This window comes from Bufo gargarizans, chromosome 3 (assembly GCF_014858855.1).
Source record: "Bufo gargarizans isolate SCDJY-AF-19 chromosome 3, ASM1485885v1, whole genome shotgun sequence".
Lineage (NCBI taxonomy): Eukaryota > Metazoa > Chordata > Amphibia > Anura > Bufonidae > Bufo > Bufo gargarizans.
This window is the reverse complement of record NC_058082.1, coordinates 198,364,236-198,382,321: the sequence shown is the minus strand read 5'-3', so window position 1 is coordinate 198,382,321 and position 18,086 is coordinate 198,364,236. Positions and strand designations below refer to the sequence as shown.

The 18,086-nt window shown below is 41.7% G+C and overlaps 1 protein-coding gene across 5 annotated transcripts in view; it reads left to right on the top strand.

Moving 5' to 3' along the window:
* Nucleotides 1-18,086, top strand: part of LOC122930933 (cohesin subunit SA-2-like) — a 105,279-nt gene that overhangs the window by 71,630 nt on the left and 15,563 nt on the right. For 3 of the 5 annotated variants that reach the window (XM_044284657.1, XM_044284655.1, XM_044284658.1), the window contains exons 24-28: nucleotides 539-631; nucleotides 3,211-3,355; nucleotides 5,162-5,307; nucleotides 9,907-10,008; nucleotides 16,348-16,493. In XM_044284657.1, coding sequence (XP_044140592.1) covers nucleotides 539-631; nucleotides 3,211-3,355; nucleotides 5,162-5,307; nucleotides 9,907-10,008; nucleotides 16,348-16,493 — 632 coding nt within the window. The remainder of the gene's footprint in view (nucleotides 1-538; nucleotides 632-3,210; nucleotides 3,356-5,161; nucleotides 5,308-9,906; nucleotides 10,009-16,347; nucleotides 16,494-18,086) is intronic. The other 2 variants (XM_044284659.1, XR_006388191.1) reach the window with 2 other exon arrangements.

Below are 18,086 nucleotides of genomic sequence, written 5' to 3'. Positions count from 1 at the left end.
ATACATTAGTAAGTGGCTTGTATTACCTGCATCTACAGGATAAATGCCACTTGCTGAAGTGAGACAACCCCTTTAAGGGGTTAAATGTACCAGGGAATCTTGCTATAGATCTAAAACCCAAACAAAGGGAAATTATACAGCATATTACACATGAATGTCAGACTTGAATTTGTGGCTGGACTTGAAAATAGCTATTGGCTCACAGTGTCCCTGCAATCTGGCAGAGCTGGAGCAATTTTTCAAATAAGAATGCAGTGTCCACTTACATTAGAGATATAGATCTATTCGCACTGACTCAAGATGCCTCTCCTAAGTACTGCCTTGAATGGAACAGTTATGCGTTCAGTGATTTCATGAATGTATTATATTATTGGAAAATTATGTGAATTCTATTAATAAAATATGTACAGTTTAGAGATCCAAGTAGATCTCGGAAAACCCATTGGTCTTTTTTCGGATGAATTTATTGAATTTCACTCAGTATATATAAGTGTAATACATTTATTATTATATTTTTATATCCCTGGCAAATTTATAGGAAGAGAATAGTTTCTATGCCACTCGGGTGAAACACTTTTGTCAACTGTGTAGGAAATACTTGGGTCATAAAGATCAATCTGTAAGAGAGCAGGTGAGTGATGCTTTAAAGCGGTTGACCCCTTACACTTATAGCCTATGCACTCGGGCCCCCAACGTTCTCATGAGATAGCCCAGCGCTTGTACTCGACTATCTCCAGCAGTCCCATAAAGTTGAAAGGAGTTGCAACATACACACATGACTGCTGCTTTATTCAAACGGAGGAACACAGGGTCCTCGTTCTGGTGATCGGTGGGGTCCCCTGCAGTCAGACTCCCACCAATAAGACACAGGATAGGGAATAAGCTTTTGTAATGGTTTACCAGTCTTCATACACCCCGTAGTCACATTATTTCCAGATGGAGCTCATTCAATTGTATGAGTCCGCAAAAAAACAAGTGACAGCACATGGATATCCGTGCGCCTGGGCCACAATTTATAGAACCTGTCCTATCTTTGTCCACTTTGCTGACAAGTGTAGGCTTTTTTACAGTAGGCCCCACGCAAATTGCGGGATGCACATGGACTGTGATTTGGTGATTGCAAAACGGATATGGTAGTGTGCAGGAAGCCTTATAGTCACTGTTTAGGCAGATACATTGGGGGGAAAAGTATTTGATACACTGGGGGTTTTCCCACTTACAAAGAATGGAGAGTTCTGTAATTTTTATCGTAGGTATACTTCAGCTGTGAGAGACAGAATCTAAAAAAATGATAATTAAAATATGATTTTTAAATAATTTATTTCATGCAATAAAATGCAAATAAGTATTTGATCACCTACCGACCAGCAAGAATTCTGTCTCTCACAGACCAGTTAGTTTTTCTTTAAGAAGCCCCCCTACTCTGCACTCATTACCTGTATTAATTGCACCTGTTTGAACTTGTTACCTGTATAAAAGACACCTGTCCACACACTCAATCAATCACACTCCAACCTCTCCACCATGGCCAAGACCAAAGAGCTGTCTAAGGACACCAGGGACAAAATTATAGACCTGCACAAGGCTGGGATGGGCTACAGGACAATAGGCAAGCAGCTTGGTGAGAAGGCAACAACTGTTGGCACAATTATTAGAAAACGGAAGAAACACAAGATGACTGTCAATCTTTCTCGGTCTGGGGCTCCATGCAAGATCTCGCCTCGTGGGGTAAGGATAATTCTGAGAAAGGTCTGGAATCAGCCCAGAACTACATAGGAGGACCTGGTCAATGACCTAAAGAGAGCTGGGACCACAGTCTCAAAGATAACCGTTAGTAACACACTATGCTGTCCGTCATGGATTAAAATCCTGCAGGGCACACAAGGTCCCCCTGCTCCCGGCAGCACATGTCCAGGCCCATTAGAAGTTCGCCAATGACCATCTGGATGATCCAGAGGAGGATGAGTACAACCCCAAGGACACCATCCCAACCGGGAAGCATGGGGTGGAAACTTCATACTTTGGGGGTGCTGCAAAGGGGACAGGGCGACTGCACCGTATTGAAGGGAGGATGGATGGGGCCATGTATTGTGAGATTTTGGCTTCCCTTAGTAAGAGCATTGAAGATGGGTCATGGCTGGGTCTTCCAGCATGACAATGACACAAAACACACAGCCAGGGCAACTAAGGAGTGGCACCATAAAAAGCATTTCAAGGTCCTCGAGTGGCCTAGTCAGTCTCCAGACCTGAACCCAATTGAAAATTTTTGGAGGAAGCTCAAACTCAATGTAGCCCAGCGACAACCCCGAAACCTGAAAGATCTGTATGGAGGAGTGGGCCAAAATCCCTGCTGCAGTGTGTGCAAAGTTGGTAAAGAACTACAAAAAAAGGTCTGTCTAACTACAAACAAAGGTTTCTGTACCAAATATTAAGTTTCTATTGTATAAAATACTTATTTTATGCAATAAATGCAAATTAATTAATTCATACAATGTAGTTTTCTGGATTTTTTTTAGATTCTGTCTAGGGTTGAGCGAATCGACTTCGGATGAAGCATCTGAAGTCGATTTGCATAGAACTTCGTTCCAATACTGTACGGAGAAGGAGCTCTGTACAGTATTAGAATGTGTTGGCTCCGATGAGCCAAAGTTATTACTTCATAAATTAAATTGTACTGTAAAAAAACATTTCCTGAACTCGGGTTCGGTTCCAAGGTACCACTTGGAACCGAATCAGTGTTCGGGAAATGTTTTTTTCATGTTTCATCCGAAGTCGATTCACTCGTCCCTAATTCTGTCTCTCACAGTTGAAGTGTACCTGCGATAAAAATGACAGACCTCTTCATTCTTTGTAGGGGAGAAAACTTAAAAAATCGCCAGTGTATCGAATACTTATTTTTCCCACTGTAGTAAACATTGCCCATCAGTATGAAAAATGCTTGAATTTCTCTGTTTGAGCAATGTAATATAACTTCTCTGTGACGGCAGTGGGGACTCTCATTCTGGTGCCGCAAGAAAGTTGTTCCTCTGCAATGGCAGCGTATTATAGCAGCTGGGATTGCCGAGAACAGAAATCAATGTGTGGACATAATCTCTGTCCACTTGCATGTAGAAACCATAATATATATTTTTGTGAACATTTCATTTATGTTTTGTGATTAAAAGCCATTTTTTAAAACCGGTACCTATCATGCAAACTCATTTTTTCCAGGCATTCCTTTCCCTGTGTGACTTACTTATGTTACTACAGAATAGAGGAGGCAGGATGCTTTGCTGTGTAGATTCAGTACTGGAAACAGAGATGCTTTCCTTTGTCCGTCGACATGTTTTCCAGAAAGAAGAAGAGAAGGACAAAGGTGATTTTTGGTTTGAATTGGTTATGATTTATTTAAATGATACTCTCAAGGGCAGAATACTGGAACTGCCTTGCAAACAGGGCCCCCAAAGCAGTGTTGGCCAGGGGTTCTCACATCAGCGTCAGCCACATGTGAGTCGTGGAGAGTGGGAGCACTCTCTCCAATCCTCAGATGTGATAGCTGTACAGGCCATAGGGGGTTAAACTCCAAATTCTAAAGATTGGGACACCACACAGTGTATGGTAAATCAATAATAACTAATGACATCACACAATAGAAGGCAATGTTTCCCGCCGCTTACCATCCAGTTTGTTAGAAGTCGGGTGGCTGTGATGTTTGTCTTGGGCTATGACATACTTTGCTTGATGAATGGCTGTTGGCCACGGTGTCACTTTTTACATACATGTCAGAGGAAAAAAATGATTAATGTGTATTATATATTATTTACCAGCACCTGGCTCTGAATACTTTTGTACATTTACAGAAATTCTATATTTAGTATAGCCAGTGAACTATTCAATAAAATGTATCTATAGTGCCACCTGCAGTTTGTTCTTTTCCTTATTTTTATGTCCATCTCACTGAGATGGTCGAATACGCTCAGTTAAAATCTTAAACTGTTAACAGCCACCTCTGTTAGAAGCTGTGGCAGTTACAGGGAGAGAGCTGCAGCAGAAAGGACACACCCCGAGCTGCCAAGCTGAAGATAAACTAGCAATTGGAGCAGTGAATGTGGAGATCTCTGGTTCCATGTGAGGTACAGTAGCTTTGTTAGAAAGGTATTGCCATGTGCCATATGATGTCTGATTTTCATTTTTACATCAATTATGGCATAACCCCTTTAAAGGATTCACTGGTGCTCCTATACTTACCGCTTCCCGTCCCGTGTGCACCGGAAGTGCGACATTCCATTTGTTGTCACGTGCACTGCCGCAGCCATTTACTAGCCTCAGCAATCACGTACCACTTGGGGACAGGTCACTACTGAAGCCAGTGAATGGCTTCAGTGGTGCATGTAACAGGACAAGATTGAATGGGGATGGGACCCTCAGCACTGGAATGGAGCAATGGAAAGATGCTTTCTTTTATGTTAAATGCTTTCTGGGCAAATATAGATTTTTATCTTGGGCTTCGGACAACCGAGCTGGCTCGGCTATTTCCATTGGCCCCATTGAAATGAATGGGAGCGGTGGCCACGCAAGCGTGGTGCGCTCCCATTCACTTGTATGGGAAGAGCGCTTGGCGGTCCCCAGCCACCGCTGTCCCCGCTCCGTTCTCGGTGTAGGTGCGGGTCCCATTGCCCCCATTGTCTATGATGGGCCAACCCCTTTAACTTTTGAAGGAGATTTTTTTATGTTGATGGTATAGCACATTTTATATAACTCTCTTAGATCTCACATTTATAATATTAGAAATCCAGTTTTACATAACCTTCTACTAAATGTATACATAATAAAAATAATATTAAAAGGATGACGACAGCAGAGTGTACTGCATGGCTCTTATTCTGCACGGAAGCCTTCATGTGATATCTCATTTAGAACACTTGTAGTCCTGTCCGTTTAGGTAAAGGGCAGCAGATCTTTCCGGTTTTGGCCCTTATTGTAGTCACAGTTGAGAAGCCCGTTTTTAGAACTTGTGTTACAAGGGTTATTGAGGATAGAAATGTCAGCTCTGCGCCAGCTGCTGCGCACACAATGAGGCCAGTCTCACTACTCCTGTTAAAAATGGAATGTCATCTAAATATTACTTGCTCAATGTTAATGTGCTGCTGTGGGAGAGCTAACCGTCCTTTATTATTTTAAGATGCAGTTGTGTCCGACACCAGTGAGGACACGACCCTGGTTATTTTACATAGGAAGAGGATGTTGCTGGCTGTTTATTGCAAGCTGATAGCTTCCAGCGTAGTGGAAATGTCCGCAGTTGCCGAGATTTATAAGCAGTATATGAAGGTAAATCACAGCATTTCTCTTACTGAACTATATGCTTCTGTATAGATTGCGCTGCACATTCTCCATTACGAGACATTTCTAATTGAATGATCCATCAGTATATGACCAGGAAATGCAATATCTGTATAATATACTGTACCAACATTTCATTTATGATGTTTTTGGTTATATGGCAGTTCATTTTTACTTAATGCAGGGTAGAAAAAAATATCTCCTACCTACTGCTAACAAATCCTATCATGGCACAACTTTTAGGTCACGTTCTCGCATTCAGGATTCTGTCAGGATTTAATCTGTATTTCTCGGACAAAATCCTGAAAGAACCTGCTGACATTCTGCTGGCAGAGCAAGTGAACAAGGTATTTTGTACCCTGAATCTGAGCAGAATAATGAATGCACCGTGATTTTAAAATCCACAGCATGAGGACTCTGCACAGAAAAAGCTTGGATTAGCTCCACTGAATTCCTTGTCCAGATCCATTGGCCATCCTCTGCATGGTTTCATCTATGGATTGCCTTGCGTACTTTCGGAGAAATCCTGCTTATGGAACATCTGTGGCTTGTAAACATGGCCTCATTCTGCTTTATGCCTTGTTTACATGCTTAAAGAGCCTCTGTCAGCATGATTAATGCTATTAAACCAAGCATACTGCCTGGTAGGGTTGATCATGCTGATTAAATCGATACTTTTCTTTTTTCTGTATGTTAAACAGCTGCAGAGATATCAGTGTTTTAATTCATATGCAAATGGGAACATTGGAGCACTAAGGGATGGGGCTGAATACTTGGAGAAAAAAACTCACTGAAAAAAGTGGCCTAAACGGGTGGAAATGCTCCAAACCCAGACACTGTGGCGTGTCTATAACCTGGGAAGCAATTCCTCCGCATGCGGTCCGCAGACAACGGCAATCCCCAGCATATAATGCATACAATGGAGGATGCCGGGGCGGACCGCATGCGCCACAAGGACATCTTACACAAAATGATACATTGTGCAGATGAAAAAATATACATACACAAAAATCACTGCAAAAAATGCACCAAAATGATACGCAACTGACAATACCAGCTAATTCCTCAGGCCGATGTTAAAAGCTGAGAACCTTGCCAATATCTTCCAGTCAGGAACATATCTGCGGACCGCATGCGGAGGAATTGCTCACCGGTTATAGACACTCTACAGTGTCTGGGTTTGGAGCATTTCCACCCGTTGAGTTTTTGTCCTTATGTGTATGGAATGTGCCACTTTATTTTGTTGGTAACATTCTTTTGCACCTGGTAGGTTCTGTGTCACGTGGTCTGTTGTTGGTGCAGTTCACAGCTTTATTTTACCTCACAATGCATTGGTGATACCACTATGGAGGCATGTGAGAGTCTGGCTGTGAGTTGGTTTCTAGCACTGTTCAGACCCTGTTCACACACCACGGGCAGTGAGTGGTGGGACCCCATGCGTGCTGAGACACCGTGACGTGGTGAATGAGGGGCTCCGATATGTTCCTGACTGGAAAATATTGGCAAAGTTCTCAGCTTTTAACATCGGCCTGAGGAATTAGCTGAATACTTGGAGCACTGCTTTTGTAACACCCCCTGTGCTCTGCACATTCCCCCCTCCCCTCGATTGACAGGGCTAGACATCAGCATTTAACGAGGAACAAATTGCCATCACCTGGAAAGAAGTCTGTACTATCTTCTAAGTGATTCTTCAGTGGTAGGATGTTCAAAAAAAGACTGCTTGCCCTTCGCCCAGTGTTTATTTTAATAATAGCATTATATAGTCAAAGGGGTTATCCAACCCCTAAAATTTCCAGGCACCTCATACAGGTTATACTTACCCCGCTCCCCAGCACCCGCGTCGTTCCTAATGCTCGCACCGCCACTGCTGCATCTCTCCCTTGTATCGATGTTTTGATCCACACGACAGGGCGATGCAGCGGTGGCCGTGCGGGCACCAGGAGTGACACAAGTGTCAGGGAGTGGGGTAAGTATAACCTGTATGAGGTGCCCGGGCATTTTTGGAGGCAATATTGGGGTTGGATAACCCCTTTAAATAATTCCCTTACTTAATACAGACGTGGACAAAATTGTTGGTACCCTTTGGTCAATGAAAGAAAAAGTCACAATGGTCACAGAAATAACTTTAATCTGACAAAAGTAATAATAAATTAAAATTCTATAAATGTTAACCAATGAAAGTCAGACATTGTTTTTCAACCATGCTTCAACAGAATTATGTAAAAAAATAAACTCATGAAACAGGCATGGACAAAAATGATGGTACCCCTAACTTAATATTTTGTTGCGCAACCTTTTGAGGCAATCACTGCAATCAAACGCTTCCTGTAACTGTCAATGAGACATCTGCACCTCTCAGCAGGTATTTTGGCCCACTCCTCATGAGCAAACTGCTCCAGTTGTGTCCGGTTTGAAGGGTGCCTTTTCCAGACTGCATGTTTCAGCTCCTTCCAAAGATGCTCAATAGGATTGAGGTCAGGGCTCATAGAAGGCCACTTTAGAATAGTCCAATTTTTTCCTCTTAGCCATTCTTGGGTGTTTTTAGCGGTGTGTTTTGGGTCATTGTCCTGTTGCAAGACCCATGACCTGCGACTGAGACCAAGCTTTCTGACACTGGCTAGTACATTTCTCTCTAGAATTCCTTGATAGTCTTGAGATTTCATTGTACCCTGCACAGATTCAAGACACCCTGTGCCAGACGCAGCAAAGCAGCCCCAGAACATAACAGAGCCTCCTCCATGTTTCACAGTAGGGACAGTGTTCTTTTCTTGATATGCTTCATTTTTTCGTCTGTGAACATACAGCTGATGTGCCTTGGCAAAAACTTCGATTTTTGTCTCATCTGTCCACAGGACATTCTCCCAGAAGCTTTGTGGCTTGTCAACATGTAGTTTGGCATATTCCAGTCTTGCTTTTTTATGATTCGTTTTCAACAATGGTGTCCTCCTTGGTCGTCTCCCATGTAGTCCACTTTGGCTCAAACAACGACGGATGGTGCGATCTGACACTGATGTTCCTTGAGCATGAAGTTCACCTTGAATCTCTTTAGAAGTCTTTCTAGGCTCTTTTGTTACCATTCGGATTATCCGTCTCTTAGATTTGTCATCAATTTTCCTCCTGCGGCCACGTCCAGGGAGGTTGGCTACAGTCCCATGGATCTTAAACTTATGAATAATATGTGCAACTGTACTCACAGGAACATCTAGTTGCTTGGAGATGGTCTTATAGCCTTTACCTTTAACATGCTTGTCTATAATTTTCTTTCTGATCTCTTGAGACAGCTCTTTCCTTTGCTTCCTCTGGTCCATGTCGAGTGTGGTACACACCATATCACCAAACAACACAGTGATTACCTGGAGCCATATATATAGGCCCAATGGCTGATTACAAGGTTGTAGACACCTGTGATGCTAATTAGTGGACACACCTTGAATTAACATGTCCCTTTGGTCACATTATGTTCTGTGTTTTCTAGGGGTACCATCATTTTTGTCCATGCCTGTTTCATGAGTTTATTTTTTTACATAATTCTGTTGAAGCATGGTTGAAAAACAATGTCTGACTTTCATTGGTTAACATTTATAGAATTTTAATTTATTATTACTTTTGTCAGATTAAAGTTATTTCTGTGACCATTGTGACTTTTTCTTTCATTGACCAAAGGGTACCAACAATTTTGTCCACGTCTGTATATTATTTCATGTGGCTGCAAAGTGGAGTTTCATCAACTGCTTGGCTCTTGGTACTCTTGCATGATTTAAAGGGGTTTACCACTCTCTGGTTACTGTTCATCAGTGTGTCCGTAAGACGACTTTATTGCACTTACTAATATAACGTTTGCTCATATTCTGCACCATTCTCTATATTTTATAAGGTATACTTGTGCTATCCACACAGAGGTCTTGTCCATGAAATAGATGACCAGGCAAACCACCTCCTTGAGATGTCTCCTTCATTCACAAATACTGCACCTGCACTGTTGGGAGTTTAGTGCAGGTACAGTATGTTAGAATAAAGGAGGCTCAGTGATGTATCTGGTCACATGACCCACCATCAGCGGCCATCTTACGGACAGGACCTCTATGTGGAAAGCACAGACTAGCCCAACAATGGGACATAGCTAATGAAATATAGCAAACAGCACAGAATACCAAAAAAAGACAATGGGGGGTCATTTATTATACTGAAATACGCATTTACTAGGCGTATTTCAGGCGCAGATGGCGGCACAATGGTTAGTTGCCCCGCTATCTGCGACTAACAGAAAGTCTAAAATAGATGGTGTGGCATGGGCAGAAAGGGGACGGGCCAGTAGGCCCGTCTCATTCATCATTTTCTACGTCTGGTTTAGGTGTAGAAAATGGTCTAAATTAGATTTAGAACTGGCGCTGGATGAGGATCCTCCGCCAGCTGTGGGGCTTTATTAAGACCGGCGTCTAAAATGTACCCCTACATTAGTAGGAGCTATATAGTCATCTAACCTACACATTGGTCAACAGTAATCAGAAAGTGGCCAACCCCTTTAATAAATGAGCAGAACAGTATGGATAGTACACTAAAGTATAGATTTCTATATTGATGTTTTAGACATACAACGATTTTGGCGATATAATTAAGGAGACCTTAAGCCGAACAAGAAATGTCAACAGGATAGAGTGCGCAAAAACTCTGGTCCTTTGCTTGAAACAGGTAAGAAATAGGTGTAGTGAAATTGTTCTTTAAAAGTAGAATGCATTACATGGGAGGAGAGGACTGGAAAATGTCTGTTAGGTGCCCGTACAAAGTGGGGTCCGGCTGCAGGGTACACCACATATGGATTGTTGCTAATAGCTGAATCACATCTGTAGTTGCCATTACAAACAGGTACAAGTGGAGCCCAGCAATCAGTGGTACTCTGCATGCATATGCCATGGCCATACCCCACCATAATATCAGGTACAGGTGGAGCCTGGCAATTAGTGGTACTCTGCATGCATATGCCATGGCCATACCCCACCATAATATCAGGTACAGGTGGAGCCCGGCAATTAGTGGTACTCTGCATGCAGATCCCATGGCCATACCCCACCATAATATCGGGTACAGGTGGAGCCTGGCAATTAGTGGTACTCTGCATGCAGATCCCATGGCCATACCCCACCATAATATCAGGTACAGGTGGAACCCGGCAATTAGTGGTACTCTGCATGCAGATCCCATGGCCATACCCCACCATAATATCAGGTACAGGTGGAGCCCGGTAATTAGTGGTACACTGCATGCAGATCCCATGGCCATACCCCACCATAATATCAGGTACAGGTGGAGCCCGATAATTAGTGGTACTCTGCATGCAGATCCCATGGCCTTACCCCACCATAATATCAGGTACAGGTGGAGCCCGGCAATTAGTGGTACTCTACATGCAGATCCCATGGCCATACCCCACCATAATATCAAGAACAGGTGAAGCCCAGTGATTAGTGGTACACTGCATGCAGATCCCATGGCCATACCCCACCATAATATCAGGTACAGGTGGAGCCCGATAATTAGTGGTACTCTGCATGCAGATCCCATGGCCTTACCCCACCATAATATCAGGTACAGGTGGAGCCTGGCAATTAGTGGTACTCTGCATGCAGATCCCATGGCCTTACCCCACCATAATATCAGGTACAGGTGGAGCCCGGCAATTAGTGGTACTCTGCATGCAGATCCCATGGCCATACCCCACCATAATATCAAGAACAGGTGGAGCCCGGTGATTAGAGGTACTCTGCATGCAGATCCCATGGCCATACCCCACCATAATATCAAGAACAGGTGGAACCCGGTGATTAGAGGTACTCTGCATGCAGATCCCATGGCCATACCCCAGGATAATATCAAGAACAGGTGGAACCCGGTGATTAGATGTACTCTGCATGCAGATCCCATGGCCATACCCCACCATCATGTCAAGTGCAGGTGCAGCCTAGTGATTAGTGGTTATCCACATGTGGATCTCATGGCTGGACTGCACTGTGATAGCGAGTACAGTTGTATTCCATAAGTTAGTGGTATTGCGCACATCCTTTCTTTATTTTTGGTCTTAACGTTACCATTAATGGTAAAGCATTGAAAAGACTAGCGCTACGTGGCTGCGTTGATGAAATATGCAGTATTTCACCTCTGAAACCAGACGCTGTGATTATATAGGGGATTTGAATGCCAATAGATTGTCACATAGATAGTAGAGCAAAATAACTGTGTCATTTGCACAAAGTAGACTATATCACTTGAGCATAAAAACTTTTAGATTTTAAATTTAGATAGTTAAAGAAAAAATACATACAGAAGTAGCAATGTTTAACCTGACGCGTAAAGGCTATGTATAACCTTTGAGGGCAATTTGTTTCATTATGGCATCGTACTCATTTTGAGCTAAAATCATTTTTTCAGTTGGTCTTTATTCAAAATGTTGAGCCCTTTTCTCTGTTACAGCTCTGAGACTCTTGTTGCCTTCTGTCTGTTTTCAGGCAGCTCACCTGATGGGCTCCTTATCTCTGATCTTATAAACACTCATTATAGCTCAGTTCTTATCTTACTGATAAGAATGTGGCTTAAAGGGGTTCTCTGGGCTTTTAATATTGAGGACCTATCCTCCGCAATCTCCTCCACATTATGGGGAGGAGTGATCCCCATACTGAATCAATATTTGCTAGCAGCAGATTGTGATTAGACAGCATGATCTGCCGCCGACAAACGATTTTTAAGCATGCTTAAAAATCTTGATTGCCCAATGAATGAGCGTTTGCTTGTTCATCGGGTAATCGGCGGCAGTATTACACTGCCAGATCATTGCTAATGAGCGTTCCTACGTATTCTCATAAGCGATTATCTGACTGCCCATCGGCCAGTGTACTACTGCCCTAAGTGTTTATGACCTTTCAGTAATTTGGAGAAAAGATTTATTAAATGACCAGCACAAAGTGAAAGTACAATTCACACAGCTAGACAAACAGTTAACCCTTTAAGACATAACGGCTGAATATTTTTAAATAAGGACATTTGAAAAAAAGATTTTTAGGCCAAAATGAGCAAAATGCTGTCCTAAAAAAGAATTTGCCTTGAAAGTGTACATGGCCTTTAACACTTTAATGTACAGTTGCAGCAAACTTTAACTTGAATTTTCAGCTGTTTTTTGTTGTGTTAAAGGGGTTCTCCGGGAATTAAGAAAATGAAAATACTTAAATATTACTTTGTGATAAATATATTCCCAAATACCTTTCATTAGTTATAATGGCTAGTTTTGTCCGGGGAGCAATCATTAGGAGAAGTAAAATGGCTGCCATCCTACTAGTCCACACAAAACATGTCCTAATTACATAGGAGGACAAGATAAAGAGCTGCGCATCTTCCTCTCTTACTTCTCATGGATTATGATCCTGAATACAGTTTAATATGATTTTCAGATGAATCTCTGTAGGAATGGAGTTCATGAGGCGACATGAAGTACAGAAAGGATAGTGGGGGTGTAGATAATGAGCAGCAGCACTTGTATGCATTCTCCATTACCACAGCCCCATATTACCTGTCCTGTCCGTCCTCTTCATGTCTCCTCATAATCCCTATTCCTACAGAGATTCAGCTGAAGATCTTATCATCTGTATTCAGGATCATAATCCCTGACAAGCAGAGAGGAGGATGAGGCAGCTCTTTAGCTCAGTGTTGTAAAGTAACTTATCCTGCTGTGTGATTAGGACAGGTTTTGTGTTTGCTAATGGGACGGCAGCCATTTTATTTCTCCTAATGATTGCTCCTTAGACAAAATGAAGCATTATAGCTAATGAATGGTATTTGGGAATATATTTATAATGAAGGAATATTCAAGTATTTACATTTTCTTAAATCCCGGAGAACCCCTTTAAGCATTAAGTTAAAAAGTTTCTTACAACTGCATTTTAACAATTGCTACATCTGTATAGATGCCTTATGGGTGACCTCCAGTGTAAGTTTCAACAAGTTTATTATAGCAGGCTGCAGCACGTTTTTAATTTCTTGTAGGTGCTGCTATTCTCTGTGACGACAAGACATAGATGCACAGACTTGCCCTAGGTTTCATTCATCGCCACCATGTTTGTTGTTCAACAGCATACATGTACATATTAAACAGCATTACTTGTCTTGGATCTTAAAATGTTTCCAGCTTTGGATCACCATCTGTGCCTGCACCAAGTCACATCATTACTGTCCAAGTCATCTCTGTGAAGGAGTACTGTCTCTAATAGACAATTCTTTATATAGCCGATTCATGATACCAAACATTGCAGGAATTGATGGTGTCAGGTACCATTGGCATCTAGCAGACACAAGCCCAGGCCCAAAACGTAAAACTATATAGTAATAAATGGCCGGTTTTGTTACAATAATATATCCACATTTATTGTTGCCTATTAAAATACATGTAAAATATCATGTTCTATGCATAAACACAATAACCAATTAAAATAGACAAAATAATAAATAAATGAAAAATAGTGTATTGTGGATCTCTCACACTTTTAAAAAAAATCATTACATTTCACAGCAGTATAAAAAGAGTTAATGTAGTGTCCTATTGATACTTTCTTATTATAGTGTTCTTAATACATTTTTATGTACCTTGGGGATACAATAAAATATTGGTAATCTTTTTGGGGTACCCAAAATGAAATCATATTCTGTTTTATTAAGGATTTCCTTAGCTCCCATACACATATCTTTTAGTTCTTCCCCATTTAGTTCCCCTCAGATTAATTAAGAACACTAGAATAAGAAAGTATCAATAGGACACTGCATTAAGGCCTCTTTCACACGGGCGAGATTTCCGCGCGGGTGCAATGCGTGAGGTGAAAATCGCAGCATGCTCTATTTTGTGCGTTTTTCACACAACGCAGGCCCCATAGAAGGGAATGGGGCTGTGTGAAAATCACAAGCATTCCCAAGCAAGTGCGGATGCGGTGCGATTTTCACGCATGGTTGCTAGTAGATGATCGGGATGGGGACCCGATCATTATTATTTTCCCTTATAACATAGTTATAAGGGAAAAGAATAGCATTCTTAATACAGAATGCTTAGTACAATAGGGCTGGAAGGGTTAAAAAAGAAATAAAAATAATTTAACTCACCTTAATCCACTTGTTCGCGCAGCCCGGCTTCTTTTCTTTCTTCTTCTTTGCCGTGCAGGAGGAAAAGGACCTTATCACATGGTCCATTTTTAACCCCTCCAGCCCTATTTTTACTAAGCATTCTGTATTAAGAATGCTATTATTTTCCCTTATAACCATGTTATAAGGGAAAATAAAATCTACACAACACCTAAACATGACGATTTTTCTCATGAGCATGCAAAACGTATTAAATTGTTTTGCACTCACGCGGAAAAATTGCGCATTTTCCCGTGACACACCCGCATCTTATCTGGCCCAAATCCATGACGCCTGTGTAAATGAGGACTGACTCTTTTTATACTGCTGTGGAACATAATGATTTTTTGAATAGTGCGAGAGCTCCGCACTATATGTCTATAGAGGGACCGTGACTATACACTATTTTTCATTTATTTATTATTTTTTGTCTACTTTAATTGGTTATTGTGTTTATGCATAGAACATATTTTACATATATTTTATTAGGCAACAAAATGTAGATATATTATTGTAACAAAACTGGCCATTTATTACTACGGTATATATATTGAGCAGCTAGGTGGTATAGCAGGCCGAGTTATATTCCAGTGAGCTTCCCTTTCTTGATATTGTTACTTCCAAAACTTAAAACTGTATGTATGTTAACCAATTGACCATATCTTGGCTGCTGCTCCAGTTTCTGATTTTGGTCATTTTTTACAGTTTGGGCAGACATCTTTCAAGGGTGTAAATGCATATGTTACTAAAGCTGAAATTGATGATGTTACTATAGATCAGGCATGCTCAACCTGCGGCCCTCCAGCTGTTGCAAAACTACAATTCCCAGCATGCCTGAACAGCCTACAGCTATCAGCCTACAGCAGGGCATTGTGGGAGTTGTAGTTTTACGACAGCTGGAGGGCCGCAGTTTGAGCATGCCTGCTATAGATTATAAGGAATATAATTCCTAAATGTTATTAGTACCTTTTTTATGTTAAAGGAGTTTTCGGCTGTTTGTAACTGATGACCTATGGTTAGGATAGGTCATCAGTAGTGTTGAGTGAAGCGAGCTTCGGATGCTTAATCCGAAGTCGCTTCGTTCAAAACTTCGGAATAATAGTAATGAACCAAAATTAGACAAAGTCGCGCGCGACCACGTTCGGTTTCAAGTTTTAAAGTGGTTTTCCGAAGCTCAATTCACTAAACTCTAGTCATCAGTATCTGATCGGTTGGGTCCAACATCTGAGACTCCGCCGATCAGTTGTTTGAGGAGCCACAGCCTTCTCTCACCTCACCAGTCACAACGCCATACATTGTATAGCAGCTGTGCTTGGTATCACAGCTCAGCCCCAGTCACTTCAGTTCACTGAGCCGGGCCTAGGCCATCTGACCGATGAACATGATGGGACTGGCATAGGTAAGCTGCAAGCGCCGTGGCCTATTTAAAACAGCTGATCGGCAGGGGTCCCTGGTGTCGGACCCGGACAGATTGTATACTGGTGACCTATCCTAAGGAGGTCATCTGTGAAAACAGTCTGAAAACTCCTTTAATTTAATTCCCAAACTCTCCTCTTATGTGGAAGCCAAGAATAATGTGTGAGCTGCTTTGCTGTGATTTGTGATGGCAATGCATATTTGCAGGCTGATCTAGCTACATAATTGAAAGCTTGACTTATCACGTCTCTGGTCTTGTTATTAGAGAAATACAGATGCTTGCCATTTCATTCAGTATACCGTAAATAGCACCCCTTGACACCAGGAAGGAAGGTCATTTGGAGACAGCTGAAAATGAATGCAAATTAACAAAACTAAAAATGTCCTTGTTCTGGAAAAAGACTTGACCCATTACGGCTTTGCTTTTTTTTTTTTATTCCTGGCATGGCGATGTGTCTGCAGCTGTTTCTGGAGCATAAAGAAGCACGTGACAGTGCCACCCAGTCCTCCTCGTCATTCACTAACATAAAGGAGCTGGCTCGCCGCTTTTCTCTAACGTTTGGCATGGACCACGTGAAATGCAGGGAATCTATAGCTATGATGCACAAGTATGTGGAGTGAAAGTTTTTCCCTTGACATCTACTGTGCTATTTATACGTTTACCCACACAACAATGAAGGCAGTATTAGGTTACAATTTATTTCGAACATCATGGCTTAGGGCTCTTTGCATTACATTAAGTTCCGCACATACACATACCCGCTACAAACAGCAGAACACTGAACAAATGTTATTATATGGCAGTAATCAACAGCTTGAAACAGTGAAGAGCTGCTCTAGAGGCATTCAGTATGTATGTTAATGTTTTCCCCAAACTTGGAGACGTGAGATAAATTAGTGAGAGTGGGGTCACTTTATCACAAATCCCATTGAAGAGACCCTGTCACCACAAAATGCAGTACAATCCACAGGCAGGATGCTGTAGAGCAGATTAGAGCTTTGTGGGAAACGATTCAATAAAATTTGTCATTTTATAAATTAAAAGCGTACCTAAACTTTCAACAAGCTTTGCATTAATTAATAGTACAGTGTGTGTAGCCAAGGAATAACACTATTTCTGGTAATTATATTATTTGTAATGTGTTATTTAGCAGTTTTTATCTGTGCATGCTTAATGTCTAATTTGCAGTTCTCTTAGAGATGGTGGGTGGCGACTAGCTGCCATCCACTGCACACAGAAAGCAGAGGAGAATATGCTTCCTAACCTTCTCTTATGCACTTAGACACAGCCTCAAGATCATGGATGGCATTTCTGAAAAGTACTGACCTGTATGGTTGTGGATAAACCACTTAGGAAGTTTATATCACAGCCTATGTATCTGCATCATTCTTGCTTGTCTGTGTGTCTCGTTCAGTTCCTGCTCACTTTTCCTTCCTCCCCTCTTCATAGACTTGCACTGACATGCATAATATGATCCTCCTGTGAAGCTGCTCCTGTCTTGGATGGGTTTATGGCATTTTTCAAAGTGAAAAGTAATTAGCAAGGGCGGGGTTGATAAACAGATGAGAACTAAAGATTTATCACTGATGAGACGCATTACAAAGTTTCTTGTGGTCACTTGTACTATTGATTTATGCAAAGTTATATGAATGCAAAGTGTGTGAAAAGTTAGTGACCATTTAAATCTCTGCTCTTTCTGAGGTCAAGATGGTCCATTCGGCTATTATGAATGATTAATAGCATTCTCTAATGTGTATATAGAGATAGCTGTTATTCCCCAACTGAGCTCAGAAAGAGCAGAGACTTAAATGTAGAAATCACAGGTTTAATGAATCTACTTCCTCAAACGTATATATCAATCTGCTCAGCTCCCCTGCTCTGTAACATGCTGCCTGCAGACTGGACTGCATTTTGTGGTGACAGATTCTTTTAAAGTAACATCCTTGTCATCCAGCGAGCAATTGTTTGCATCCTACTGCACAGAAGTGGATGCAGATATTTTAGGGAATGTATTCTCTAATTCTTTTAAAGTCCACTTATTATGCATTAAGGTGTTTTCCGATACTTTTTTAACTCATGACCTTTGCTCTGGATAGGTCATCAGTATATGATTGTGGGGGTCCGACACCCCTGTCAATCATCTGTTTGAGAACGCACTGGCACTCCTGTAAGCGCCATGGTCTTCTTGCAGTGACATCAT